The 24,488-nt window shown below is 48.7% G+C and overlaps 1 protein-coding gene across 6 annotated transcripts in view; it reads left to right on the top strand.

Moving 5' to 3' along the window:
* Positions 1 to 24,488, top strand: part of PLA2G6 (phospholipase A2 group VI) — a 95,031-nt gene that overhangs the window by 34,260 nt on the left and 36,283 nt on the right. For all 6 annotated transcript variants that reach the window (XM_075573683.1, XM_075573686.1, XM_075573684.1 and 3 more), the window contains 3 exons: positions 15,193 to 15,283; positions 15,792 to 15,955; positions 16,234 to 16,384. In XM_075573683.1, the coding sequence (XP_075429798.1) occupies positions 15,193 to 15,283; positions 15,792 to 15,955; positions 16,234 to 16,384 (406 nt within the window). The remainder of the gene's footprint in view (positions 1 to 15,192; positions 15,284 to 15,791; positions 15,956 to 16,233; positions 16,385 to 24,488) is intronic.

Genomic DNA, 24,488 nt, shown 5'->3' on the forward strand with positions numbered 1-24,488 from the left:
GTGTGTGTGTGTGTGTGTGTGTGTGTGTGTGTGTGTGTGTGTGTGTGTGTTAGTAGTAGGGTGTGCTGTAATAGTGGGGGGTGAATGTGTGTTGTGACAAACGGCTTACTCTGGGGCTCCGTCGTTTGTCCGGGACTGTTTAGAACACGGTCTTTTAGGGTAGGTTAAATGATGAGGCGTCACGTACTGTTCCTTTAAACAGGCTATGCCTGGTTTATTCAGTCCCAGGCACTGAGACTGCCACAGTGCATACAACAGAAAACAGATCAAAACAAAAGCTGCTCACCTGAGCGATAACTTAACTTAGATATCCCTGACTCAAGGTTGGAAGTGGCTTTTCCACTCCCAACAACAAAACAAGGTACTTTTGCAGTCTTATACAAATGAACAGAAAGATTGAACCTGTTTGGGGAAGAGGCTTCTCCCCTCTGTAGTTCAGCAGCCTTCCAGCCTCCTGGCTCTTGTGGAGAGACCAGAGCAAACAGGAAAACAGTCTTACATACCTGATTCCTAATTAGCATGACAGGTGACAGAAATCAGGCAGCAGACAAACTCTGGTCTGGATCTCTCATCCCTCAGTTCCAGCGCTTGCCAAACTGTGGGATGGAGTGTATGTATTATAAGGCTGCACTCCCAGGCCAAACAGGATAGAAACTGTTTAGTATCCTGGGAGCCCTATATACGGAATTTATTACCATCCCCTGGTTTCTGTCACATATCCTCCCCCCCAGCTCAGACCTCGAGGGATGAGCGACCATGGATATTAGGGAGTGCATCCTTGACAACCCGTCAGCATTGCCATGTTTGTGCCCTGACCTGTGTTCCACAGAAAATGTAAAGGGTTGTAGGCTTAGGAACCACCTGGTCACTCTAGCATTCTTTTCCCTGTTTTGACACATCCAGGTAAGGGGTGCATGATCTGTGACCAACCGGAATTTTCTCCCCAACAGGTAGTATTTGAGCGTCTCTACAGCCTACTTTATTGCGAGACACTCTTTCTCTACTATGGAGTAATTTTTCTCCTGGGGATTTAGTTTCCTACTTAAATAAAGGATGGGGTGCTCCTCACCTTGAGACTCCTGGGAGAGTACCGCCCCCAGCCCTACCTCAGATGCGTCGGTTTGGACTACGAACTCTTTGGAGAAGTCAGGTGTGACCAACACTGGTTGGGCACAGAGAGCTTCTTTCAGGCTTCTAAAGGCTTGTTCGGTTTCGGGGGACCACTTTACCATTAGCGGTCCTCTTGCTTTTGTGAGGTCAGTTAGTGGGGTTGCCTTAGTTGCAAAATTGGGAATAAACCTTCTATAGTACCCAATTAACCCCAAAAAGGTCCTTACTTGTTTTTTTGTAACTGGCCTTGGCCAATTTTGTATCGCCTCCACTTTGAGTGTTTGGGGTTTGAGTAAACCTCTGCCAATAGAATATCCCAGATACTTGGCCTCCTCCAGACCAATAGTGCATTTAGCGGGGTTAGCAGTTAGTCCAGCAGACCGGACTGCGTCAAGCACATCTTGGACCTTTGGAAGGTGGGATTGCCAATCCTCACTATGGATTACCACATCATCCAGGTAGGCGGCAGCATACCGAGCATGTGGTTTTAAAATTTTATCCATCATTCTTTGGAATGTGGCGGGAGCTCCATGTAAGCCAAAAGGCAACACCTTATACTGAAAGAGGCCGTCTGGGGTTGAGAAGGCTGTCTTTTCTTTTGCCCTTTCTGTGAGGGGAACCTGCCAGTACCCTTTTGTTAGGTCTAGGGTTGTGAGATATCGGGCTTTGCCCAGTCTCTCTACAAGTTCATCTACCCTGGGCATAGGATAAGTATCAAATTTTGACACTGCGTTTAGTTTCCGGTAGTCATTACAAAACCTTGTTGTACCATCTGGCTTTGGGACTAAGACTATAGGGCTGTTCCACCCACTTTGGGATTCCTCAATTACACCTAGTTTTAGCATTTTTTTAACCTCTAAACTTATAGCCTTTCTTTTGGCCTCCGGGATTCGGTACGGTTTAAGGTTAACTCGGACCCCCGGTTCAGAGACTAGGTCATGTTCAATTACGCTAGTTCTACCTGGTTGTATAGAGAAGATTTCTTTGTTTCTTCTCACTAAATTCTGAACCTCTCGTTTCTGATGAACAGACAGGGTTTCAGCTATGCTAACCTCTGGGTCAGTTTCTTGATTCTCTGACGGACCTGGGGGTACTAGGGTTAACAAGACTTCTCTATCTTTCCAGGGCTTGAGTAGGTTTATATGGTAAATTTGCTCAGGTTTCCTCCTACCTGGCTGTCTTACCTTATAATTTACTTCTCCCACTCTTTCCAAGACCTCATATGGCCCATGCCATTTAGCAAGGAATTTACTCTCCACGGTGGGAACCAGAACTAGTACCCTATCACCTGGAAAAAAAATTCTGACCCTAGCACCCTTATTATACGTATTCCTCTGTGCTTCTTGAGCTTTCTCCATGTGTTCCCTCACTATGGGTAGGACTGCAGCAATGCGGTCCTGCATCTGGGCAACATGCTCTATTACACTTCTGTAAGGGGTAACCTCATGTTCCCAAGTCTCTTTGGCTATATCCAATAAGCCCCTTGGGTGTCGGCCATACAATAGTTCAAACGGGGAGAAGCCTGTGGATGATTGGGGAACTTCCCTAATGGCAAATAACAGGTACGGTAACAAACAATCCCAGTTTTTCCCATCTTTATCAACCGCCCGCCGTAACATGCTCTTTAAGGTTTTATTGAACCTTTCCACTAAACCATCTGTTTGTGGATGATAGACTGAGGTTCTGAGATGCTTGATTTTTAGGAGTTTACATAGCTCTTTTGTTACTTGGGACATAAACGGTGTTCCCTGGTCAGATAGAATCTCTTTAGGAATTCCGACCCGGGAAAACAGAACTACTAACTCTTTTGCTATGTTTTTAGCAGAGGTGCTACGTAGGGGAACTGCCTCCGGATATCGGGTGGCATAATCCAATATTACCAATATATGCTGATGTCCCCTAGCAGACTTTATTAAGGGTCCTACTAGATCCATAGCAATCCGGTCAAATGGTACCTCTATTATGGGAAGGGGTACCAATGGGCTGCGGTACGCCTTGAACGGGGCGGTGATCTGACATTCTGGGCATGAGGAACAATAATTCGTAATTTCTGCCAGAACCCCAGGCCAATAGAAGCTTCAGAGAACCTTTTCTTTTGTCTTTTCCACCCCTAGGTGTCCCCCCAATGGATGACTATGTGCGAGGTGTAATACTACGTTACGGAATGTCCGTGGTACCAACAATTGTTTAGTTGTAACTGATTTCCTTTTATCAACCCGATATACTAGGTCGTTCTCTACCTCGAAGTAGGGGTAATCAAGTGACCTATCTCTTTGGCCAGGAGTACTATTCTGGTCCCGTATATTTCCCCTTGCTATCGCTAATGTGGGGTCCTCCCACTGGGCCTTCTTAAAACTCCCAGGACTGACCTCTAGGTCAGCGAGGGTCTTATCCGGTTCTGGGGTGGTAAGTGTCTGATCAACATCTTGATTTGGGGTATTCCCTACCAAAGTAGTGATGGGGAAGGGAATTTTACAGCACTCCTCCTTTTCCCCCTTCTTATTTGGGCCCTCGTCAACCTCCATTTCTGAAAAAGGGAAAGGATTTGTTTCTTCTAATACTTCGTTATGGTCCGCTATTGAACTCTGGGCGCTATTCTGAGCGGGGGACCACATTTTAGAAAATGGGGAAAGTCGGTCCCTATTAACACATCATGTGCCAGTTTGGGTACAATACCCACCTTGAAATCTAAAGAACCAAACTCTGTTTCAAAAAAAACATCAACAGTGGAATATTCATGATTATCCCCATGTATACAACAAATTGCCACTCTTTGTGAACTGTTTCCCTGTTTCTTCTTAATGGGCAAGAGGTATTCGGACACTAGTGTGACCATGCTCCCAGAGTCAAGAAGTGCCCGAACCCTCCTACCATTAACCTTTACAAATGCCCACAAATGGTTATTCAAGGGGTCCTCTGGGCTAGGGCCCATACATTGGGACAACAGCGCATAAGGTTCCACGCTGTTGCATTGCATGGGCTCATCATTTAGTGGGCAGATTTTTGCTGTGTGGCCCCTCTCATGACAATTTACACATTTAGGTACATAGTCTGTGTCCCACTTAGAGCCTTTTCCCGGCTCCCCATGTTGGCTATTGCCCTTAGTGTGCGAACCACTGTTGCTGGTGCTGCGTGAAGGTGGTCGCCGCTCTTCAGCGCCCCTTAACCCCGGTACCCTTTTACCGTCTCTGGAAGAGTCCTGGAACCTTGGGTAGTGGGGTTGCTCCACGACTGTGGGTTGCGGGTTCTCTTCTGCTGCATTGTACCTTTCTACGAGGGCCACAAGCTCATCCGCATTGTGGGGGTCACTCCGACTGACCCAACGGCGTAAGGCAGAGGGAAGTTTTCTCAAGAACTGGTCCATGACCAACCGTTCCACGATGTGGCTGGCTGAGTTGATCTCGGGTTGTAGCCACTTCCGGGCGAGGTGGATGAGGTCATACATCTGGCTTCGGGTGGCTTTATCCATCGTGAAGGACCATGCGTGAAACCTTTGGGCGCGAACAGCCGTGGTTACGCCGAGGCGGGCGAGGATCTCGAACTTCAATTTTGCATAGACGTTAACTTCGGCTGGCTCTAGATCAAAGTAAGCCTTCTGGGGTTCGCCGCTTAGGAAGGGTGCGATTAGACCAGCCCACTCAGCTTCTGGCCATCCCTCTCTCTGTGCCGTGCGTTCAAACGTGAGAAGATAGGCTTCCACATCATCCGAGGGTCCCATCTTCTGAAGGTAGTGGCTTGCCCTGGTCATTTTCGGGACTGGGGCTGCCTCTGCCAGTGGAAGGTTACTGATAGTCCCCCTTAGGATCTCGAGTTCCTGCTGTAAGCCCTGGGCGAACCGTTGTTGCTCCTCTCTCAGCAAGCGGTTTGTCTCTTGCTGGTTTGCATTCGCCTGTTGCTGGTTTGCATTAGTCTCTTGCTGGTTTATTGACCGCTGTTGCTGGATTGCATTAGTCTCTTGCTGGGCTATTAACAGCTGTTGCTGGGTTTCATTCGCCTGTTGCAGGGCTGCATTAATCTTTTGCTGGGCTTCATTCGCGTCTTTCTGGACAGCGACATTGCGTACCAGGGCACTCACCACGTCTTCCATCTTGTTTGGAGAGAGAGGAAAAAAAAAACTTTTTTTTTTTTTTTTTCTTTAAAGTTCTTTAACCCCCAGACCTTTTAGTGTTCTGCCCGCATTCTCCACCATATGTGACAAACGGCTTACTCTGGGGCTCCGTCGTTTGTCCGGGACTGTTTAGAACACGGTCTTTTAGGGTAGGTTAAATGATGAGGCGTCACGTACTGTTCCTTTAAACAGGCTATGCCTGGTTTATTCAGTCCCAGGCACTGAGACTGCCACAGTGCATACAACAGAAAACAGATCAAAACAAAAGCTGCTCACCTGAGCGATAACTTAACTTAGATATCCCTGACTCAAGGTTGGAAGTGGCTTTTCCACTCCCAACAACAAAACAAGGTACTTTTGCAGTCTTATACAAATGAACAGAAAGATTGAACCTGTTTGGGGAAGAGGCTTCTCCCCTCTGTAGTTCAGCAGCCTTCCAGCCTCCTGGCTCTTGTGGAGAGACCAGAGCAAACAGGAAAACAGTCTTACATACCTGATTCCTAATTAGCATGACAGGTGACAGAAATCAGGCAGCAGACAAACTCTGGTCTGGATCTCTCATCCCTCAGTTCCAGCGCTTGCCAAACTGTGGGATGGAGTGTATGTATTATAAGGCTGCACTCCCAGGCCAAACAGGATAGAAACTGTTTAGTATCCTGGGAGCCCTATATACGGAATTTATTACCATCCCCTGGTTTCTGTCACAGTGTGTTAGTAGTATGGTGTGCTGTAATTGTGGGGGGTGAATGTGTGTGTTAGTAGTAGGGTGTGCTGTAATAGTGGGGGGAGAACGTGTGTGTTAGTAGTAGGGTGTGCTGTAATAGTGGGGGGTGAATGTGTGTGTTAGTAGTAGGGTGTGCTGTAATAGTGGGGGGTGAATGTGTGTGTGTGTTAGTAGTAGGGTGTGCTGTAATAGTGGGGGGTGAATGTGTGGGTGTGTGTGTGTTAGCATTAGGGTGCGCTGTAATAGTGGGGGGTGAATGTGTGTGTGTGTTAGTAGTAGGGTGTGCTGTAATAGTGGGGGGGTGAATGTGTGTGTGTGTTAGTAGTAGGGTGTGCTGTAATAGTGGGGGGAGGATGTGTGTGTTAGTAGTAGGGGGTGCTGTAATAGTGGGGGATGAATGTGTGTGCTAGCAGTAGGGTGTGCTGTAATAGTGGGGGGAGAACGTGTGTGTTAGTAGTAGGGTGTGCTGTAATAGTGGGGGGTGAATGTGTGTGTTAGTCGTAGGGTGTGCTGTAATAGTGGGGGGTGAATGTGTGTGTGTGTTAGTAGTAGGGTGTGCTGTAATAGTGGGGGGTGAACGTGTGTGTGTTAGTAGTAGGGTGTGCTGTAATAGTGGGGGGTGAATGTGTGTGTGTGTGTGTTAGCAGTAGGGTGTGCTGTAATAGTGGGGGGTGAATGTGTGTGTGTGTGTGTTAGTAGTAGGGTGTGCTGTAATAGTGGGGGGTGAATGTGTGTGTGTGTGTGTTAGAAGTAGGGTGTGCTGTAATAGTGGGGGCTGAATGTGTGTGTTAGTAGTTGGGTGTGCTGTAATAGTGGGGGGTGAATGTGTGTGTTAGTAGTAGGGTGTGCTGTAATAGTGGGGGGAGAACGTGTGTGTTAGTAGTAGGGTGTGCTGTAATAGTGGGGGGTGAATGTGTGTGTTAGTAGTAGGGTGTGCTGTAATAGGGGGGGTGAATGTGTGTGTGTTACTAGTAGGGTGTGCTGTAATAGTGGGGGGTGAACGTGTGTGTTAGCAGTAGGGTGTGCTGTAATAGTGGGGGGTGAACGTGTGCGTTTGTGTGTTAGTAGTAGGGTGTGCTGTAATAGTGGGGGGTGAACGTGTGTGTGTTAGTAGTAGGGTGTGCTGTAATAGTGGGGGGTGAATGTGTGTGTGTTAGCAGTAGGGTGTGCTGTAATAGTGGGGGGTTAATGTGTGTGTGTGTTAGTAGTAGGGTGTGCTGTAATAGTGGGGGGTGAATGTGTGTGTGTTAGCAGTAGGGTGTGCTTTAATAGTGGGGGGTGAATGTGTGTGTGTTAGTAGTAGGGTGTGCTGTAATAGTGGGGGGTGAATGTGTGTGTGTGTGTTAGTAGTAGGGTGTGCTGTAATAGTGGGGGGTGAACGTGTGTGTGTTAGCATCAGGGTGTGCTGTAATAGTGGGGGGAGAACGTGTGTGTTAGCAGTAGGGGATGCTGTAATAGTGGGGGCTGAACGTGTGTGTATGTTAGTAGTAGGGGGTGCTGTAATAGTGGGGGGTGAATGTGTGTGCTAGTAGTAGGGTGTGCTGTAATAGTGGGGGGTGAATGTGTGTGTTAGGAGTAGGGTGTGCTGTAATAGTGGGGGTGAATGTGTGTGTTAATAGTAGGGTGTGCTGTAATCGTGGGGGGTGAACGTGTGTGTGTGTTAGCAGTAGGGTGTGCTGTAATAGTGGGGGGTGAATGTGTGTGTGTTAGTAGTAGGGTGTGCTGTAATAGTGGGGGGAGAACGTGTGTGTTAGCAGTAGGGTGTGCTGTAATAGTGGGGGGTGAATGTGTGTGTTAGCAGTTGGGTGTGCTGTAATAGTGGGGGGTGAATGTGTGTGTGTGTGTGTGTGTGTGTTAGCAGTAGGGTGTGCTGTAATAGTGGGGGTGAATGTGTGTGTGTGTGTGTGTGTGTGTGTGTGTTAGTAGTAGGGTGTGCTGTAATAGTGGGGGGTGAATGTGTGTGTGTTAATAGTATGGTGTGCTGTAATAGTGGGGGCTGGATGTGTGTGTTAGTAGTAGGGTGTGCTGTAATTGTGGGGGGTGAATGTGTGTGTGTGTGTTAGTAGTAGGGTGTGCTGTAATAGTGGGGGTGAATGTGTGTGTGTTAGTAGTAGGATGTGCTGTAATAGTGGGGGGAGAACGTGTGTGTTAGCAGTAGGGTGTGCTGTAATAGTGGGGGGTGAATGTGTGTGTGTTACTAGTAGGGTGTGCTGTAATAGTGGGGGGTGAACGTGTGTGTTAGCAGTAGGGTGTGCTGTAATAGTGGGGGGTGTGCGTGTGTGTGTTAGTAGTAGGGTGTGCTGTAATAGTGGGGGGTGAATGTGTGTGTGTGTTAGCAGTAGGGTGTGCTGTAATAGTGGGGGGTTAATGTGTGTGTGTGTGTTAGTAGTAGGGTGTGCTGTAATAGTGGGGGGTGAATGTGTGTGTGTGTGTTAGCAGTAGGGTGTGCTGTAATAGTGGGGGGTGAATGTGTGTGTGTATTAGTAGTAGGGTGTGCTGTAATAGTGGGGGGTGAATGTGTGTGTGTTAGTAGTAGGGTGTGCTGTAATAGTGGGGGAGAACGTGTGTGTTAGTAGTAGGGGGTGCTGTAATAGTGGGGGGTGAATGTGTGTGCTAGCAGTAGGGTGTGCTGTAATAGTGGGGAGAGAACGTGTGTGTTAGTAGTAGGGTGTGCTGTAATAGTGGGGGGTGAATGTGTGTGTTAGGAGTAGGGTGTGCTGTAATAGTGGGGGTGAATGTGTGTGTTAATAGTAGGGTGTGCTGTAATCGTGGGGGGTGAACGTGTGTGTGTGTTAGCAGTAGGGTGTGCTGTAATAGTGGGGGGAGAACGTGTGTGTTAGCAGTAGGGTGTGCTGTAATAGTGGGGGGTGAATGTGTGTGTTAGCAGTTGGGTGTGCTGTAATAGTGGGGGGTGAATGTGTGTGTGTGTGTGTGTGTGTTAGCAGTAGGGTGTGCTGTAATAGTGGGGGTGAATGTGTGTGTGTGTGTGTGTGTGTGTGTGTGTGTTAGTAGTAGGGTGTGCTGTAATAGTGGGGGGTGAATGTGTGTGTGTTAACAGTATGGTGTGCTGTAATAGTGGGGGCTGGATGTGTGTGTTAGTAGTAGGGTGTGCTGTAATTGTGGGGGGTGAATGTGTGTGTGTGTGTTAGTAGTAGGGTGTGTTGTAATAGTGGGGGTGAATGTGTGTGTGTTAGTAGTAGGATGTGCTGTAATAGTGGGGGGAGAACGTGTGTGTTAGCAGTAGGGTGTGCTGTAATAGTGGGGGGTGAATGTGTGTGTGTTACTAGTAGGGTGTGCTGTAATAGTGGGGGGTGAACGTGTGTGTTAGCAGTAGGGTGTGCTGTAATAGTGGGGGGTGTGCGTGTGTGTGTTAGTAGTAGGGTGTGCTGTAATAGTGGGGGGTGAATGTGTGTGTGTGTTAGCAGTAGGGTGTGCTGTAATAGTGGGGGGTTAATGTGTGTGTGTGTGTTAGTAGTAGGGTGTGCTGTAATAGTGGGGGGTGAATGTGTGTGTGTGTGTGTTAGCAGTAGGGTGTGCTGTAATAGTGGGGGGTGAATGTGTGTGTGTATTAGTAGTAGGGTGTGCTGTAATAGTGGGGGGTGAATGTGTGTGTGTTAGTAGTAGGGTGTGCTGTAATAGTGGGGGGTGAACGTGTGTGTGTTAGCAGTAGGGTGTGCTGTAATAGTGGGGGGAGAACGTGTGTGTTAGCAGTAGGGGGTGCTGTAATAGTGGGGGCTGAACGTGTGTGTGTGTTAGTAGTAGGGTGTGCTGTAATAGTGGGGGGAGAACGTGTGTGTTAGTAGTAGGGGGTGCTGTAATGGTGGGGGGTGAATGTGTGTGCTAGCAGTAGGGTGTGCTGTAATAGTGGGGAGAGAACGTGTGTGTTAGTAGTGGGGTGTGCTATAATAGTGGTGGGTGAATGTGTGTGTTAGCAGTAGGGTGTGCTGTAATAGTGGGGGGTGAATGTGTGTGTTAGTAGTAGGGTGTGCTGTAATAGTGGGGGGTGAATGTGTGTGTGTGTGTTAGTAGTAGGGTGTGCTGTAATAGTGGGGGGTGAATGTGTGTGTTAGTAGTAGGGTGTGCTGTAATCGTGGGGGGTGAACGTGTGTGTGTGTGTTAGTAGTAGGGTGTGCTGTAATAGTGGGGGGGGGTGAATGTGTGTGTGTTAGTAGTAGGGTGTGCTGTAATAGTGGGGGGAGAACGTGTGTGTTAGCAGTAGGGTGTGCTGTAATAGTGGGGGGTGAATGTGTGTGTGTGTTAGCAGTAGGGTGTGCTGTAATAGTGGGGGGGTGAATGTGTGTGTGTGTGTGTGTTAGAAGTAGGGGGTGCTGTAATAGTGGGGGGTGAACGTGTGTGTTAGCAGTAGGGTGTGCTGTAATAGTGGGGGGTGAACGTGTGTGTTAGCAGTAGGGTGTGCTGTAATAGTGGGGGGTGAATGTGTGTGTGTGTGTGTGTTAGCAGTAGGGTGTGCTGTAATAGTGGGGGGTGAATGTGTGTGTGTGTTAGTAGTAGGGTGTGCTGTAATAGTGGGGGGAGAACGTGTGTGTTAGTAGTAGGGTGTGCTGTAATAGTGGGGGGTTAATGTGTGTGTCTGTGTTAGCAGTAGGGTGCGCTGTAATAGTGGGGGCTGAACGTGTGTGTGTGTTTGTAGTAGGGTGTGCTGTAATAGTGGGGGCAGAACGTGTGTGTTAGTAGTAGGGGGTGCTGTAATAGTGGGGGGTGAATGTGTGTGCTAGCAGTAGGGTGTGCTGTAATAGTGGGGGGAGAACGTGTGTGTTAGTAGTAGGGTGTGCTGTAATAGTGGGGGGTGAATGTGTGTGTGTGTGTTAGTAGTAGGGTGTGCTGTAATAGTGGGGGGAGAACGTGTGTGTTAGCAGTAGGGTGTGCTGTAATAGTGGGGGGTGAATGTGTGTGTGTGTTAGTAGTAGGGTGTGCTGTAATAGTGGGGGGGTGAACATGTGTGTGTTAGTAGTAGGGTGTGCTGTAATAGTGGGGGGTGAATGTGTGTGTTAGTAGTAGGGTGTGCTGTAATAGTGGGGGGAGAACGTGTGTGTTAGTAGTAGGGTGTGCTGTAATAGTGGGGGGAGAACGTGTGTGTTAGCAGTAGGGTGTGCTGTAATAGTGGGGGTGAATGTGTGTGTTAGTAGTAGGGTGTGCTGTAATAGTGGGGGGTGAATGTGTGTGTGTGTTAGTAGTAGGGTGTGCTGTAATAGTGGGGGTGAATGTGTGTGTGTGTTAGTAGTAGGGTGTGCTGTAATAGTGGGGGGTGAATGTGTGTGTGTTAGTAGTAGGGTGTGCTGTAATAGTGGGGGTGAATGTGTGTGTGTGTGTGTGTGTGTGTGTGTGTGTTAGTAGTAGGGTGTGCTGTAATAGTGGGGGTGAATGTGTGTTTGTGTTAGTAGTAGGGTGTGCTGTAATAGTGGGGGTGAATGTGTGTGTGTGTGTGTTAGTAGTAGGGTGTGCTGTAATAGTGGGGGGTGAATGTATGTGTGTGTGTGTTAGTAGTAGGGTGTGCTGTAATAGTGGAGGGTGAATGTGTGTGTGTGTTAGTAGTAGGGTGTGCTGTAATAGTGGGGGGTGAATGTGTGTGTGTGTTAGTAGTAGTGTGTGCTGTAATAGTGGGGGGTGAATGTGTGTGTGTGTGTGTGTGTTAGCAGTAGGGGGTGCTGTAATAGTGGGGGGTGAATGTGTGTGTGTGTTAGTAGTAGTGTGTGCTGTAATAGTGGGGGGTGAATGTGTGTGTGTGTTAGTAGTAGTGTGTGCTGTAATAGTGGGGAGTGAATGTGTGTGTGTGTGTGTGTGTGTGTGTGTGTGTGTGTGTGTGTTAGCAGTAGGGTGTGCTGTAATAGTGGGGGGTGAATGTGTGTGTGTGTGTGTTAGTAGTAGGGTGTGCTGTAATAGTGGGGGGTGAATGTGTGTGTGTGTTAGTAGTAGGGTGTGCTGTAATAGTGGGGGGTGAATGTGTGTGTGTGTGTTAGCAGTAGGGTGTGCTGTAATAGTGGGGGGTGAATGTGTGTGTGTTAGCAGTAGGGTGTGCTGTAATAGTGGGGGGTGAATGTGTGTGTGTGTGTGTGTTAGTAGTAGGGTGTGCTGTAATAGTGGGGGTGAATGTGTGTGTGTGTTAGTATTAGGGTGTGCTGTAATAGTGGGGGGTGAATGTGTGTGTGTGTGTTAGCAGTAGGGTGTGCTGTAATAGTGGGGGGTGAATGTGTGTGTGTGTGTGTTAGTAGTAGGGTGTGCTGTAATAGTGGGGGTGAATGTGTGTGTGTGTTAGTAGTAGGGTGTGCTGTAATAGTGGGGGGTGAATGTGTGTGTGTGTGTTAGTAGTAGGGTGTGCTGTAATAGTGGGGGGTGAATGTGTGTGTGTGTTAGTAGTAGGGTGTGCTGTAATAGTGGGGGGTGAATGTGTGTGTGTGTTAGTAGTAGGGTGTGCTGTAATAGTGGGGGGTGAATGTGTGTGTGTGTGTTAGCAGTAGGGTGTGCTGTAATAGTGGGGGGTGAATGTGTGTGTGTTAGCAGTAGGGTGTGCTGTAATAGTGGGGGGTGAATGTGTGTGTGTGTGTGTTAGTAGTAGGGTGTGCTGTAATAGTGGGGGTGAATGTGTGTGTGTGTTAGTATTAGGGTGTGCTGTAATAGTGGGGGGTGAATGTGTGTGTGTGTGTGTGTGTTAGCAGTAGGGTGTGCTGTAATAGTGGGGGGTGAATGTGTGTGTGTGTGTTAGTAGTAGGGTGTGCTGTAATAGTGGGGGTGAATGTGTGTGTGTGTAAGTAGTAGGGTGTGCTGTAATAGTGGGGGGTGGACATGTATGTGTAAGGCCGTGATTATACCTTGTCCGATGGGGCGGCCGCGCAATGCGGTGACGTCATCCTGAGCGGCATGTGAACTGCAGGCATGAGACGAGCAGAGGAGGCGTGGCGGAGACGCAGCCGTGAGCAGTTCGCCCTCGTTGTGTGTGTGTTAGTAGTAGGGTGTGTTTTAATAGTGGGGTGGAGGGGGGGGGGGGTGAACGTGTGTGTGTTTGTGTGTGTGTAGGCTGTGTTGTAATAGTGGGGGGGGTGAATGTGTGTGTGTATGTGTTAGTAATTGGGTGTGTTTTAATAGTGGGAGGGGTAAACGTGGGTGTGTTGTAATAGTGGTGTGTGTGTAAGTGTTAGTAGTAGGGTGTGTTTTGATAGTGGGGGGAGAATGTGGGTGTTAGTTGTAAGGTGTGTGTATCAGGCTTAATGGTGAAAAACGTGAGTTAATATTAGGGTGTGTATGTGTCACTTATTGGTGAAAACTTAACAGAAGGGCGTGTGTCAGGCTTAGTGGTGAATACACGTGTGTGTATCTCGTAATAGCAGGGTGTCGGTAATTGCCACTATTGTGTGTGAGTACCCACTTGATAGGTGTGTATGAGTACCCCACTTGATAGGTGTGTATGAGTACCCCACTTGTTAGTGAGGCATGTGTGAGTACCCCACTTGATGGTTAGGCGTGTGTGAGTAACCCACTTGATAGGCATGTGTGTACCCCACGTGATAGGTGTGTGTGTGTGAGTACCCCACTTGATAGTTAGGCGTGTGTGTGAGTACCCCACTTAATAGGCGTGTGTGTGAGTACCTCACTTGATAGGCGTGTGTGAGTACCTCACTTGCTCGGCATGTATGTGAGTACCTCACTTGATAGGCGTGTGTGTGAGTACCCCACTTGATAGGCGTGTGTGTGAGTACCCCACTTGATAGGCGTGTGTGTGAGTACCCCACTTGATAGGCGTGTGTGTGAGTACCCCACTTGATATGCGTGTGTGTGAGTACCCCACTTGATAGGCGTGTGTGTGAGTACCCCACTTGATAGGTGTGTGTGTGAGTACCCCACTTGATAGGTGTGTGTGAGTACCCCACTTAATAGGCGTGTGAGTACCCCACTTGATAGGCGTGTGTGTGTACCCCAGTTGATAGGCATGTTTGTGTACCCCACTGGATAGGCGTGTGTGTGAGTACCCCACTTGATAGGCGTGTGTGAGTACCCCACTTGATAGGCATGTGTGAGTACCCCACTTGATGTTTAGGAGTGTGTGAATACCCCACTTGATAGGCGTGTGCGAGTAGCCCACTTGATGGTTAGGCGTGTGTGAGTACTCCACTTGATGTTTAGGAGTGTGTGAATACCCCACTTGATAGGCGTGTGCGAGTACCCCATTTGATGGTTAGGCATGTGTGAGTACCCCACTTGATAGGTGTGTGTGAGTATCCCACTTGATGGTTAGGAGTGTGTGAGTACCCCACTTGATGGTTAGGAGTGTGTGAGTACCCCACTTGATGGTTAGGAGTGTGTGAGGACCCCACTTGATGGTTAGGAGTGTGTGAGTACCCCACTTGATGGTTAGGAGTGCGTGAATACCCCACTTGATGGTTAGAAGTGTGTGAGTACCCCACTTGATGGTTAGGCATGTGTGAGTACCCCACTTGATAGGCGTGTGTGAGTACCTCACTTGATAGTCGTGTCTGAGTACCCCCAATTGATAGGCGTGTGTGAGTACCCCATTTGATGGTTAGGCGTGTGTAAGTACCCCCACTTGATAGGCGTGTCCGAGTACCCCACTTGATAGGCGTGTGTGAGTGAGTACCCCACTTGATGGTTATTCACGTGTGTGAGTACCCCACTTGATGATTAGGCGAGTTTGTGAGTACCCCACTTGATGATTAGGCGAGTTTGTGAGTACCCCACTTGATGATTAGGCGTGTGTGTGTGTACCCCACTTGATGGTTAGGCGTGTGTGTACCCCACTTGATGGTTAGGTGTTTGTGAGTATCCCACTTGATGGTTAGGTGTTTGTGAGTACCCCACTTGATGACACAGGAGATTTCACAGCCAAGTTAAAGGGCTCTGTACAGTAAAGGCCGTGACCATGTGGGGTCTCCTGCCCTGTGATGGCAGATACAGTGGATAGCATTAAGAAAAGGCGAGGCACTTGGACTGTAACAAAGGTTGACTTCAGTGGACACCTGTTCAGCCTACCTGACTTGAGTATGTGGAATCTGACCATTAGTGTTAGTGACCTTGCCAAGTGGTGATGTGTGAGTGGCCCCCATGTGAGTTATGTGAAAGCCGCCCTGGGCATCACCTACATCTGGTATCAGATGTCTTGACTTTTGACACCTTTTGCTTCATGTCTTCTCTGGTTTTCTCCCTCTCCCGGTGGTAGCTCTTCTCCCCCCCTTCGTGTCCCATCCCCCTGATCAGGCTGAGCCTGTGTCCTCCCACCCAGGTTTCCAGGACATGGTCTACGTGTCGGCAGCGCTGACCAACATGCTGGTGTCTCACGATAGCGTGGACTTCGAAGGAGACGGCCTGAGAGTGTAAGTGGCGCCTTCAGGTCCCATCGCAGAGTGCCGGGTGGGAACAGAGGTCACAGAAGCCCCAGTGAACAAGGAGGGGTTGATAAAGCTCCAGACTTTCATTGCATGGGGGCCCTTCTATATGCAATGGGGCTATATAGTGTTGTATAGGGAGAGGTATTAGCGGCAGAGAGGGGGGTGGTGCTACTTTATAGAGAAGGGGTGGCCAACTCCAGTCCTTAAAGGCCACCAACAGGTCAGGTATTCGGGATATCCCTGCTTCAGCACAGGTGGCTCAATCAGTGACTCAGTCATAAAAGCCGAAGATCAAATCGGGTCTGAAGTTTCACAGTGGGTAGGGAAGTAGGGAAATAGGCAGCCTGGGGGGGGGGGGGGGGGGGCGCGAGTGGTTCTGATCCACCATCACATTGTATGTTTCTACTGAGTGAGTGGGCTTCGCCATCACAGGACTGAGAGTCCCTGGTAGGACGCAAGGAACTGTTTCATCCGGACTCTCCCGTTCCCACAGGCGGGACCGGCTCCTGTGCCTGGACGGAGGAGGGATCCGAGGGCTGGTTCTGATCCAGCTCCTGATCGCCATTGAGAAAGCCGCGGGCTGCCCCATCAGGGAGCTCTTTGACTGGGTCTCCGGGACCAGCACTGGAGGCATCCTGGCGCTGGCCATAGTGCACGGTAACTGGGTTTTATTTGCCGCTCCACCTTTCCGTATTGCATCTTTACAAGCGTAAAACTGCTGCTAAAATGAAGTGAAAGCACTCCGGTGTACGACATCTTCCACACCGTCTCTAACAGCTGTTTAATAAGTTAGATTGGATTTGTTTATAGACCGCATGCTGCTCTGATGCACGCCGCTCGCCCTCCCGCTCTAATGCGCGCCCTGCTGCCCTGGTGCGCGCCCTCCCGTCCCGATGCGCACCCTGTGTATGTACATGTCTCTGCCTCCCTCCCAGGGAAGAGTATGGAGTACCTGCGCTGCTTGTACTTCCGCATGAAGAACGAGGTTTTCCGCGGCTCCCGTCCGTATGAGTCCGGCCCCCTGGAGGAATTCCTGAAGAGGGAGTTTGGGGAGCAGACCAAGATGTCAGATGTCAGAACCCCCAAGTGAGTCTGTAATCCTGGGGCGGGATCCTCTAAGCCCTTTTGTGAAGAGATTAGTTTAACAGGACCCGGTACATCCCCACAATGGTATATTACACCCCCTGACCTACCATCCAAACACCCCCCCCCCCCCCCCCTATATGAGCATCACTGCATTCCCACTCCCTGTTATAAGGACACCCCATTAAGAACATATTCCCATAGTTTCAGAGAGGGGGTCCTGTTATAAGAACACCCCTCCTCCCTACTATAGGAAACACATCTTATCCTCCTAGCACCATTGAGAAGGTGAGTTCTGCTGTAATAAGTTATCTGCAAACAAACAGTCCCCTTTATAGGAAGATCTTTCCGAATCTCCACTGATCCTTTTATAAGAACACCCCCACCATAAAAACAGAAGAGCACCCTCCACATAACATCATAAAGATTTACATACATACATACATACATCGCTTCGGATTTGCACCAAGAGTTTTCTTTCTACAACCTTATGTCGCTAACTCCCTTCATATTTCCCCATCTCTCCTTCCTTCTCCACTTTTAAGTTCACATGAACTGCTTTCTTATCTGCTCCCTTTGACTCCTCTCAGCTATATCTCCTGCTCTAAAACCGACCCCTACAAATCCTCCTCACACATCCACTTTCTTGCTTGCTTCTGGGGATATCTCTCCTAATCCTGGTCCCTCTCTTATTTCTACATGCTCTCGTCCTCGCCTCTCAGATGCAACTTCTTCTCTTTGTGGCGTAAACCCCTCTAGCCTCATACGCATCCCCTGTCACCCTCCCTCCTCTCTCCCTCTCTCCTGTGCCCTTTGGAATGCTCGCTCCCTTTCTAACAAGTTCCTCTCTGTGCATGACTTCTTTCTCTCTCACTCTCTGCTCCTATTTGCTATAACTGAGACTTGGCTCCCCCAGTCTGACTCTGCACTTGAAGCTGCCCTCTCTGATGGTGGCCTTTCTTTCTCCCACACTCCGCACCCTCATGGCAGGGGTGGAGGCGTGGGGCTCCTCCTCTCCTCTCTCTACCGTTACCGAAACCATCCTATTCCTCCCTCTCTTTCCTTCCTTTGAGTTTCACACTGTCCAGCTTTTTCCTCCTCTCCCTCTCCATGTGGCGGCCATCTATCACCCACCTAACTCTACTCATCCCCCTTCTGTCTCTCTCACACTTTGAATCCTGGATCTCCTTTCTCTCCTCTGACTCCCCTGTTCTCTCCTTGGGGACTTCAACTGCCATATTGATGACCCCACTCTCCCTTAGGCTTCCCGCTTTCTCTCTCCAACCTCTTCTTTTGGCCTTCACCAATGGACTGCTGACAGCACCCACAAGGACGACTACTACCTGGATTTGGTTTTCACTAAAAACTTTTCTCTCTCTGATTTCTCCATTTCCCCCCTTTCTCTCTCTGACCATCACCTCATCTTATTTTCTCTCTCTCACTTATTCCCTTCTCCACCTCCATCTACCCCTCATTTCTGCAGAGACCTGCGCTCTATTACCTTCCCGGCTCTTGACTCCACTTTACGCTCCTCCCTCTCCTCTCTCAGCCCTGCTCCAAACCCTGACAACTTGGTCAGGAACTACAACTTTTCTCTATACTGTTCTTTATCTACATGCCCCTCTTTCTCTGTTTCGTTCTCGCCCTTCTAACCCCAGATCCTGACTAAATTCCCACACACGCATGCTGCGTTCCTGCACTGGTTCCTCTGAGGTCCTCTAGAGGATATATCTCACACTCTCGCAGACTTCCTTCACTACAAATGTATCCTGTCCTGATTCACCTCTCCCCTCTCCCAGGCTAACCAAACCTACTTTTCTTCACTAATCAGCACGCACAAGTGTAACCCACGCCGACTCTTCTCTGTCTTTGTCTGTTACTTGTTTCGCTTCCTCTAATTCACCTCAGGACTTTCGCTGACCATTTCAAGACAAAGGTGGATTCCATTCAGCAGGACATTCCCTTTGTATCCTCCTCCCATCCTACACCGCTTCCTAACTCTCCTCCTGCCTTCCTCAACTCTTTTTCTGCTGTCACAGTGGAGGATGTGTCACTGCTGAATTCTTCTCCCTAAACCACTTGCCCTCTTGACCCCCTTCCCTCCCATCTCCTCAAACCTCTCTCTCCTACTATAATCCCAACACTCAAACATATTTTTTAACTCCTCCCTCTACTCTGGTACCGTTCCCTCCTCCTTCAAACATGCAACCGTTATACTATTACTCAAAAACAGCAATTTTGACCCTAACTTTCTCTCTAATTCTCATCCTGTCTCCCTCCTGCCTTTTGCCTCTAAACTCTTGTATTCTCTCGCTTGCTCCATTTTCTTGCCATTTATTCCCTCTTAGACCCTCTACAATCTGGCTCCCGCACTGCTCACTACACTGAAACGACCCTCACTAAAATAATTAATGACCTCCATGCTGCCAAAGACAAAGGACATTACACTCTGCTCATACTGCTCGACCTCTCTGCAGCATTTGATACTGCGGACCACCCTCTTCTTCACATTCTTCATACTGTTGGTATTCGTAACAAAGCTCTATCCTGGATCTCCTCTTACCTCTCTCATTGTACCTTCAGTGACTCTTTTGATAACACCTCCTCCTCTATCGATCTCTCTGTGTCGGTATCCCAGGGCTCTGTCCTGGGACCTCTCTTGCGTTCAAATATCACCTCTATGCTGATGACACACATTTACTTTTCTACCCCGCACCTTACACCTCCTGTATAGACCAAAGTTTCTGAATGTCTCTCCGTTATATCATCCTGGATGGCCCTCCACCGACTTAAACTTAACATGTCCAGGACGGAGCTCCTCATACTTCCTCCCAAATCTGGCCCCACTGCCCTCTTCTGCATTACTGTTGGCTGCACTATCACATACCGAATATCACAACCACGCTGCCTAGGGGTTACATTTGACTCCTCCCTCACATTCTCCTTGTACATTCACAATGTAACTAAAACCTGTTGTTTTGACCTCTGTAACATTGTAAATACGGCGTTTCCTCTCGCTCTACTGCCAAAACTCTAACACAGGCCCCGAGTCTCTCCTGTCTCGACTACTGTAACCTTCTACTATCCGGCCTTCCTATCTCCGCTACAATCTATCCTAAACACTGCTGCTAGAATCACTTTACTCTTTCCTAAATCTGTCTCCAAGTCTCTCCTGCTGAAATCACGTTCCTGGCTTCCTATCAAATTCCGTATTACACGCAAAAATGTTCCTCCTTACATCTCCCCTAATATCTCACTATACATTCTTCTGCCCTTCTCACATCTCACCCTAATATCTCTCTATACACCACTCTGCCCCTCCTTACATCTCACCCTAATATCTCACTATACATTCTTCTGCCCTTCTCACATCTCACCCTAATTATCTATTTATACAACACTCTGTCCCTCCTTACATCTCAAGAAATATATTAGGATGCTGTCTCTACGTGTAGATGAAAAAATAAAAAATGGCTCAAATGTTACTGTAATAGAGGGCCCCTGCATGCACACAAGTATTGGTACACTACTTCGGAGTCCAATGTCTGCTGCTCAACCCTATAAGGATCTTTCCATGATCCTCAATAGAATGCGTAAGAGAAGGAGAAATGAGGAGAGCTCAGATCAACACACACATACAAAATACACAAAATGCAATAACAATGGTGGGATGGCTAATAGAATAGCCAAACTACCCAACACAACCAGCAGTGCACAAGGGTTGGTACAAACCACAGTCAATGCACTTACTTGGTGTTATCTGAACAGGGAAATGGTGGTAATACAAAAACTACTCACACGACCATGTGTAAGTAAAAAGTCCTTAGAGGTTTCTTTACTCCGTCCCTCTGTCTGTGGGGGCCTCCGCTGAGTCTCCGATTGAATATTCCACAGGTGGAAGCTGTAAATCCACCCGTCTCAGGATGGTCTCCCAGGGTTAAGCAAGATGCATAGAGAGTGTGTTTGAAAAATCAAACATATAATATTTATTTACAAAGCACAAATACACACTCGCATGTAAGTATCATCATGGTGGCCGCAGCAATGTCCATGCCAGCTGCGGCACCAGACGTTCCTCGCTCCCGTGTCCGCTCTGCAATCTTGGAACGCAAAGCTGGAACGCAATCAGGACGGACACCTACGGCAGCCTCCGAGGATCAAAACAGTCCCACAAATTTGAGCACCACGTTTCGCTGATTGGTTCAGCATTCTCAGGCTCAGTAGATCTGTATGACGTCCCTCTGTCGGTTTAAATCTACTTTCAGTTACATATTTCTGCAGATATAATAATAATAATCAATGTATTTGGAAAGGTTTCATGTAAGGGAACCGATCCTTGAAATGATAGATCATCCTGGGAGTTTTTAAAAAATTTTATGTATCTTTGGTAAGAAATAAAAAATTTCCATCTCTGTTTTTTCTCTCATAAGATAGCTACATTCTTTGTCCTGCAGAATCCACAACGATTTTCCTCCTGTTAAGAATCATAAATAACTCGCTCTTAAATCTGTTTGTTGAGTTTATCCCCAGTTTCATTGTATTATAAGTTTGTTAGCCCGGCGTCAGGAACTACTATTTTCTATCCTTTTCGTTCGATATGAGATTTTTGGTCCTTGAGCCATAGCATAGGGGCTTTTAGTCATTTTAAACACATCTATGTAGGTGTATGAATACTTATTTAGCCATTTTAAAATTGTGCATTATCAATCATTTATGTACTAAGGCTAAGGCCCCGCTCCCAGAGTCAGCGCACCTGCGCTGCTGACAGGCGGTGCGCTGAGATACACAGACCGCGATCTGCGGTCTGTAGGGAGCGGGAGCCGGAGCGGGAGGTGGGAGGTTTGATCGGGAGGTGGGCGGTTTGACAGGGAGGGGGGGCGTGGCTTGAGCGGAGGGACCCGCTACTCTCCCCCCCCCCTCCCTCCACGGACTCGGGCTGGAGCTGGAGCTTCTGAGGAGCTGGAGCTTCTGAGGTAAACACACACACACGCAGGCACTCATACATACATACACACACACACAGGCAGGCACTCACGCACTCACACACACACACACACGCAGGCACTCATTCATACACACACACGCGCACAGACAGAGGCAGGCACTCACGCACTCGGGCACACACATACACACACAGACACAGACAGGCACGCACACACACAGACACACACACAGAGAAAGGCACTCACCTGCTTTCACTCCACACTCCTCCCCGCTCCCCGAAGCCTCTCCTCCTCCCGAAGCCTCCCCTCCCCATTGGCTCACAGCCACACACGTCACGCGTCAAAGCTAGGAAACACCATTCTGTGGTGTCTCCAGCGGCTGACGCGCGACAGCGTGTAGTCAGCTGTGCCGCCAGTGGGGACCGGGACCAGCTCGCGAGGATTCCCCTGCTGGTGGGGAACTCGCTACATTGCCGCCCGCGCCAACGAGCGCAGCGGGACCGAGGCCTAAGACATTCTAGCCTGTGGCCAAGACATTTGGTTCTTTAATTATTAAATAATTGTCACTTGTCCTCTGCGGAGAGACTATCGGCCAAAATGTGACATTAGAAGATTGGCTACAGCTTTGGCGTCCTTCTTTGTACAACGTGAGGGTGTTTAAACCGACAGAGGGACGTCATACAGATCTACTGAGCCTGAGAATGCTGAACCAATCAGCGAAACGCGTTGCTCAAATTTGTGGGATTGTTTTGATCCTCGGAGGCTGCCGTAGGTGTCCGTCCTGATTGCGTTCCAGCTTTGCGTTCCAAGATTGCAGACGGACGCGGGAGCGAGGAACGTCTGGTGCCGCAGCTGGCATGGACATTGCTGCGGCCACCATGGTGATTCTTACATGCGAGTGTGTATTTGTGCTTTGTAAATAAATATTTTATGTTTGATTTTTCAAACACACTCTCTATGCATCTTGCTTAACCCTGGGAGACCATCCTGAGACGGGTGGATTTACAGCTTCCACCTGTGGGAATATTCAATCGGAGACTCAGCGGAGGCCCCCACAGACAGAGGGACAGAGTAAAGAAACCTCTAAGGACTTTTTACTTACACATGGTCGTGTGAGTAGTTTTTGTATTACCACCATTTCTCTGTTCAGACAACACCAAGTAAGTGCATTGACTGTGGTTCATACTTCTCACCCTAATATCTCACTATACCCTCCTCTGCCCCTCCTTACATCTCACCCTAATATCTCACTATACCCTCCTCTGCCCCTCCTTACATTTCACCCTAATATCTCACTATACCCACCTCTGCCCCTCCTTACATCTCACCCTAATATCTCACTATACCCTGCTCTGCCCCTCCTTACATCTCACCCTAATCTCTCACTATACCCTCCTCTGCCCCTCCTTACATCTCACCCTAATCTCTCACTATACCCTCCTCTGCCCCTCCTTACATCTCACCCTAATCTCTCACTATACCCTCCTCTGCCCCTCCTTACATCTCACCCTAATATCTCACTATACCCTCCTCTGCCCCTCCTTACATCTCACCCTAATATCTCACTATACCCACCTCTGCCCCTCCTTACATCTCACCCTAATCTCTCACTATACCCTCCTCTGCCCCTCCTTACATCTCACCCTAATATCTCACTATACCCACCTCTGCCCCTCCTTACATCTCACCCTAATATCTCACTATACCCACCTCTGCCCCTCCTTACATCTCACCCTAATCTCTCACTATACCCTGCTCTGCCCCTCCTTACATCTCACCCTAATCTCTCACTATACCCTCCTCTGCCCCTCCTTACATCTCACCCTAATCTCTCACTATACACTCCTCTGCCCCTCCTTACATCTCACCCTAATATCTCACTATACCCTCCTCTGCCCCTCCTTACATCTCACCCTAATCTCTCACTATATACTCCTCTGCCCCTCCTTACATATCGCCCTCTCCTCTGCCCCTCCTTGCATCTCGCCCTAATATCTCTCTATACACCACTCTGCCCCTCCTTACATCTCGCCCTCTCCTCTGCTCCTCCTTAGATCTCAGCCCTAATTTCTCGCTGTACACATCTGCCCGACTCTTGCGTTCTGCTCAAGGATGTCCTCTCGCTACCCCTTTTGTATATAAGTCCTTTTCCGCCTATAACCCCTCTCACTGACTGCCCCGCACCTCTTTAATGTCCTTCCCCTCAATTTCTGACTGGCCCCCTCTCTATCCACCTTTAAGACCCATCTTAAAGCCCAGCTCTGTAACGAAGCACATGGGCAGCTCCGCTGGCTGATACTTTACATCTCATGCACTGACGTTGGCCTCTTGCAGACGCACTCACCAGATCACCCTCCTACTGCCTGTGTAACTTAATTATCACATAGATTGTCAGCCCTCAGGGCAGGGATCCCCTCTTCCTATTGCTACTCTCCTGTCTGAAGCGCTTATTACAATTATGTGTTATATTATTATGTCACGCACAAGCATGGTGTACATTAATGGTGCTATATAAATACATTTATATATAGTTAAGTTAAGTTATGGTGGGTAAAAAAAGTGACAAAAACCCTCCACAGCAAAGCATTTAGCAAATGTAAATATTACAGTATGCTCACTTGCATGTCTTAGACAGGTCTGCAGCCCTGCCTTTCACCATTATCGCCCAGCACACAGTGCTTCCACAGCAGCAAGGTGTGTGCTCATTTGCGTGTCATTTCCCAGAATCCCTTGCTGTTGAAGCACTGTGTGCTGGGTGATAATGGTGAAAGGCGGGGTTGCAGCTGTCTAAGACATACAGTAATATTTCCATTTGTATATATATGTGTGTGTGTGTATGTATGTATGTGTGTATATATATATATATGTTACCGCAGCCTTCTAAGGGGTACCCCAGAGGCGCCAAGAAACTGCAGACAGGTTCGGTGAGTACCAAGGAATGTTTATTGCGTAGTATACTGCAGCGGTGCGCAAACTCCCTGCGCCCCTCTTACCTGCTGCCTCCTCGGTCGCGCCCCCCTAGCCTCTAATCATGCGTCAAATGACGCTGCGGGGTCAAGTCACGTGACCCGCGGCGTCCTTTGATGTCACGTCTCCAGTGTAACAGGCGTCATTTGACGCCGTGTTGCCATGGAGACGCGTGGACAAGAAGCCGGTAAGTAAAG

This window comes from Ascaphus truei, chromosome 17 (genome assembly GCF_040206685.1).
Source record: "Ascaphus truei isolate aAscTru1 chromosome 17, aAscTru1.hap1, whole genome shotgun sequence".
NCBI classification, from domain to species: Eukaryota; Metazoa; Chordata; class Amphibia; order Anura; family Ascaphidae; genus Ascaphus; species Ascaphus truei.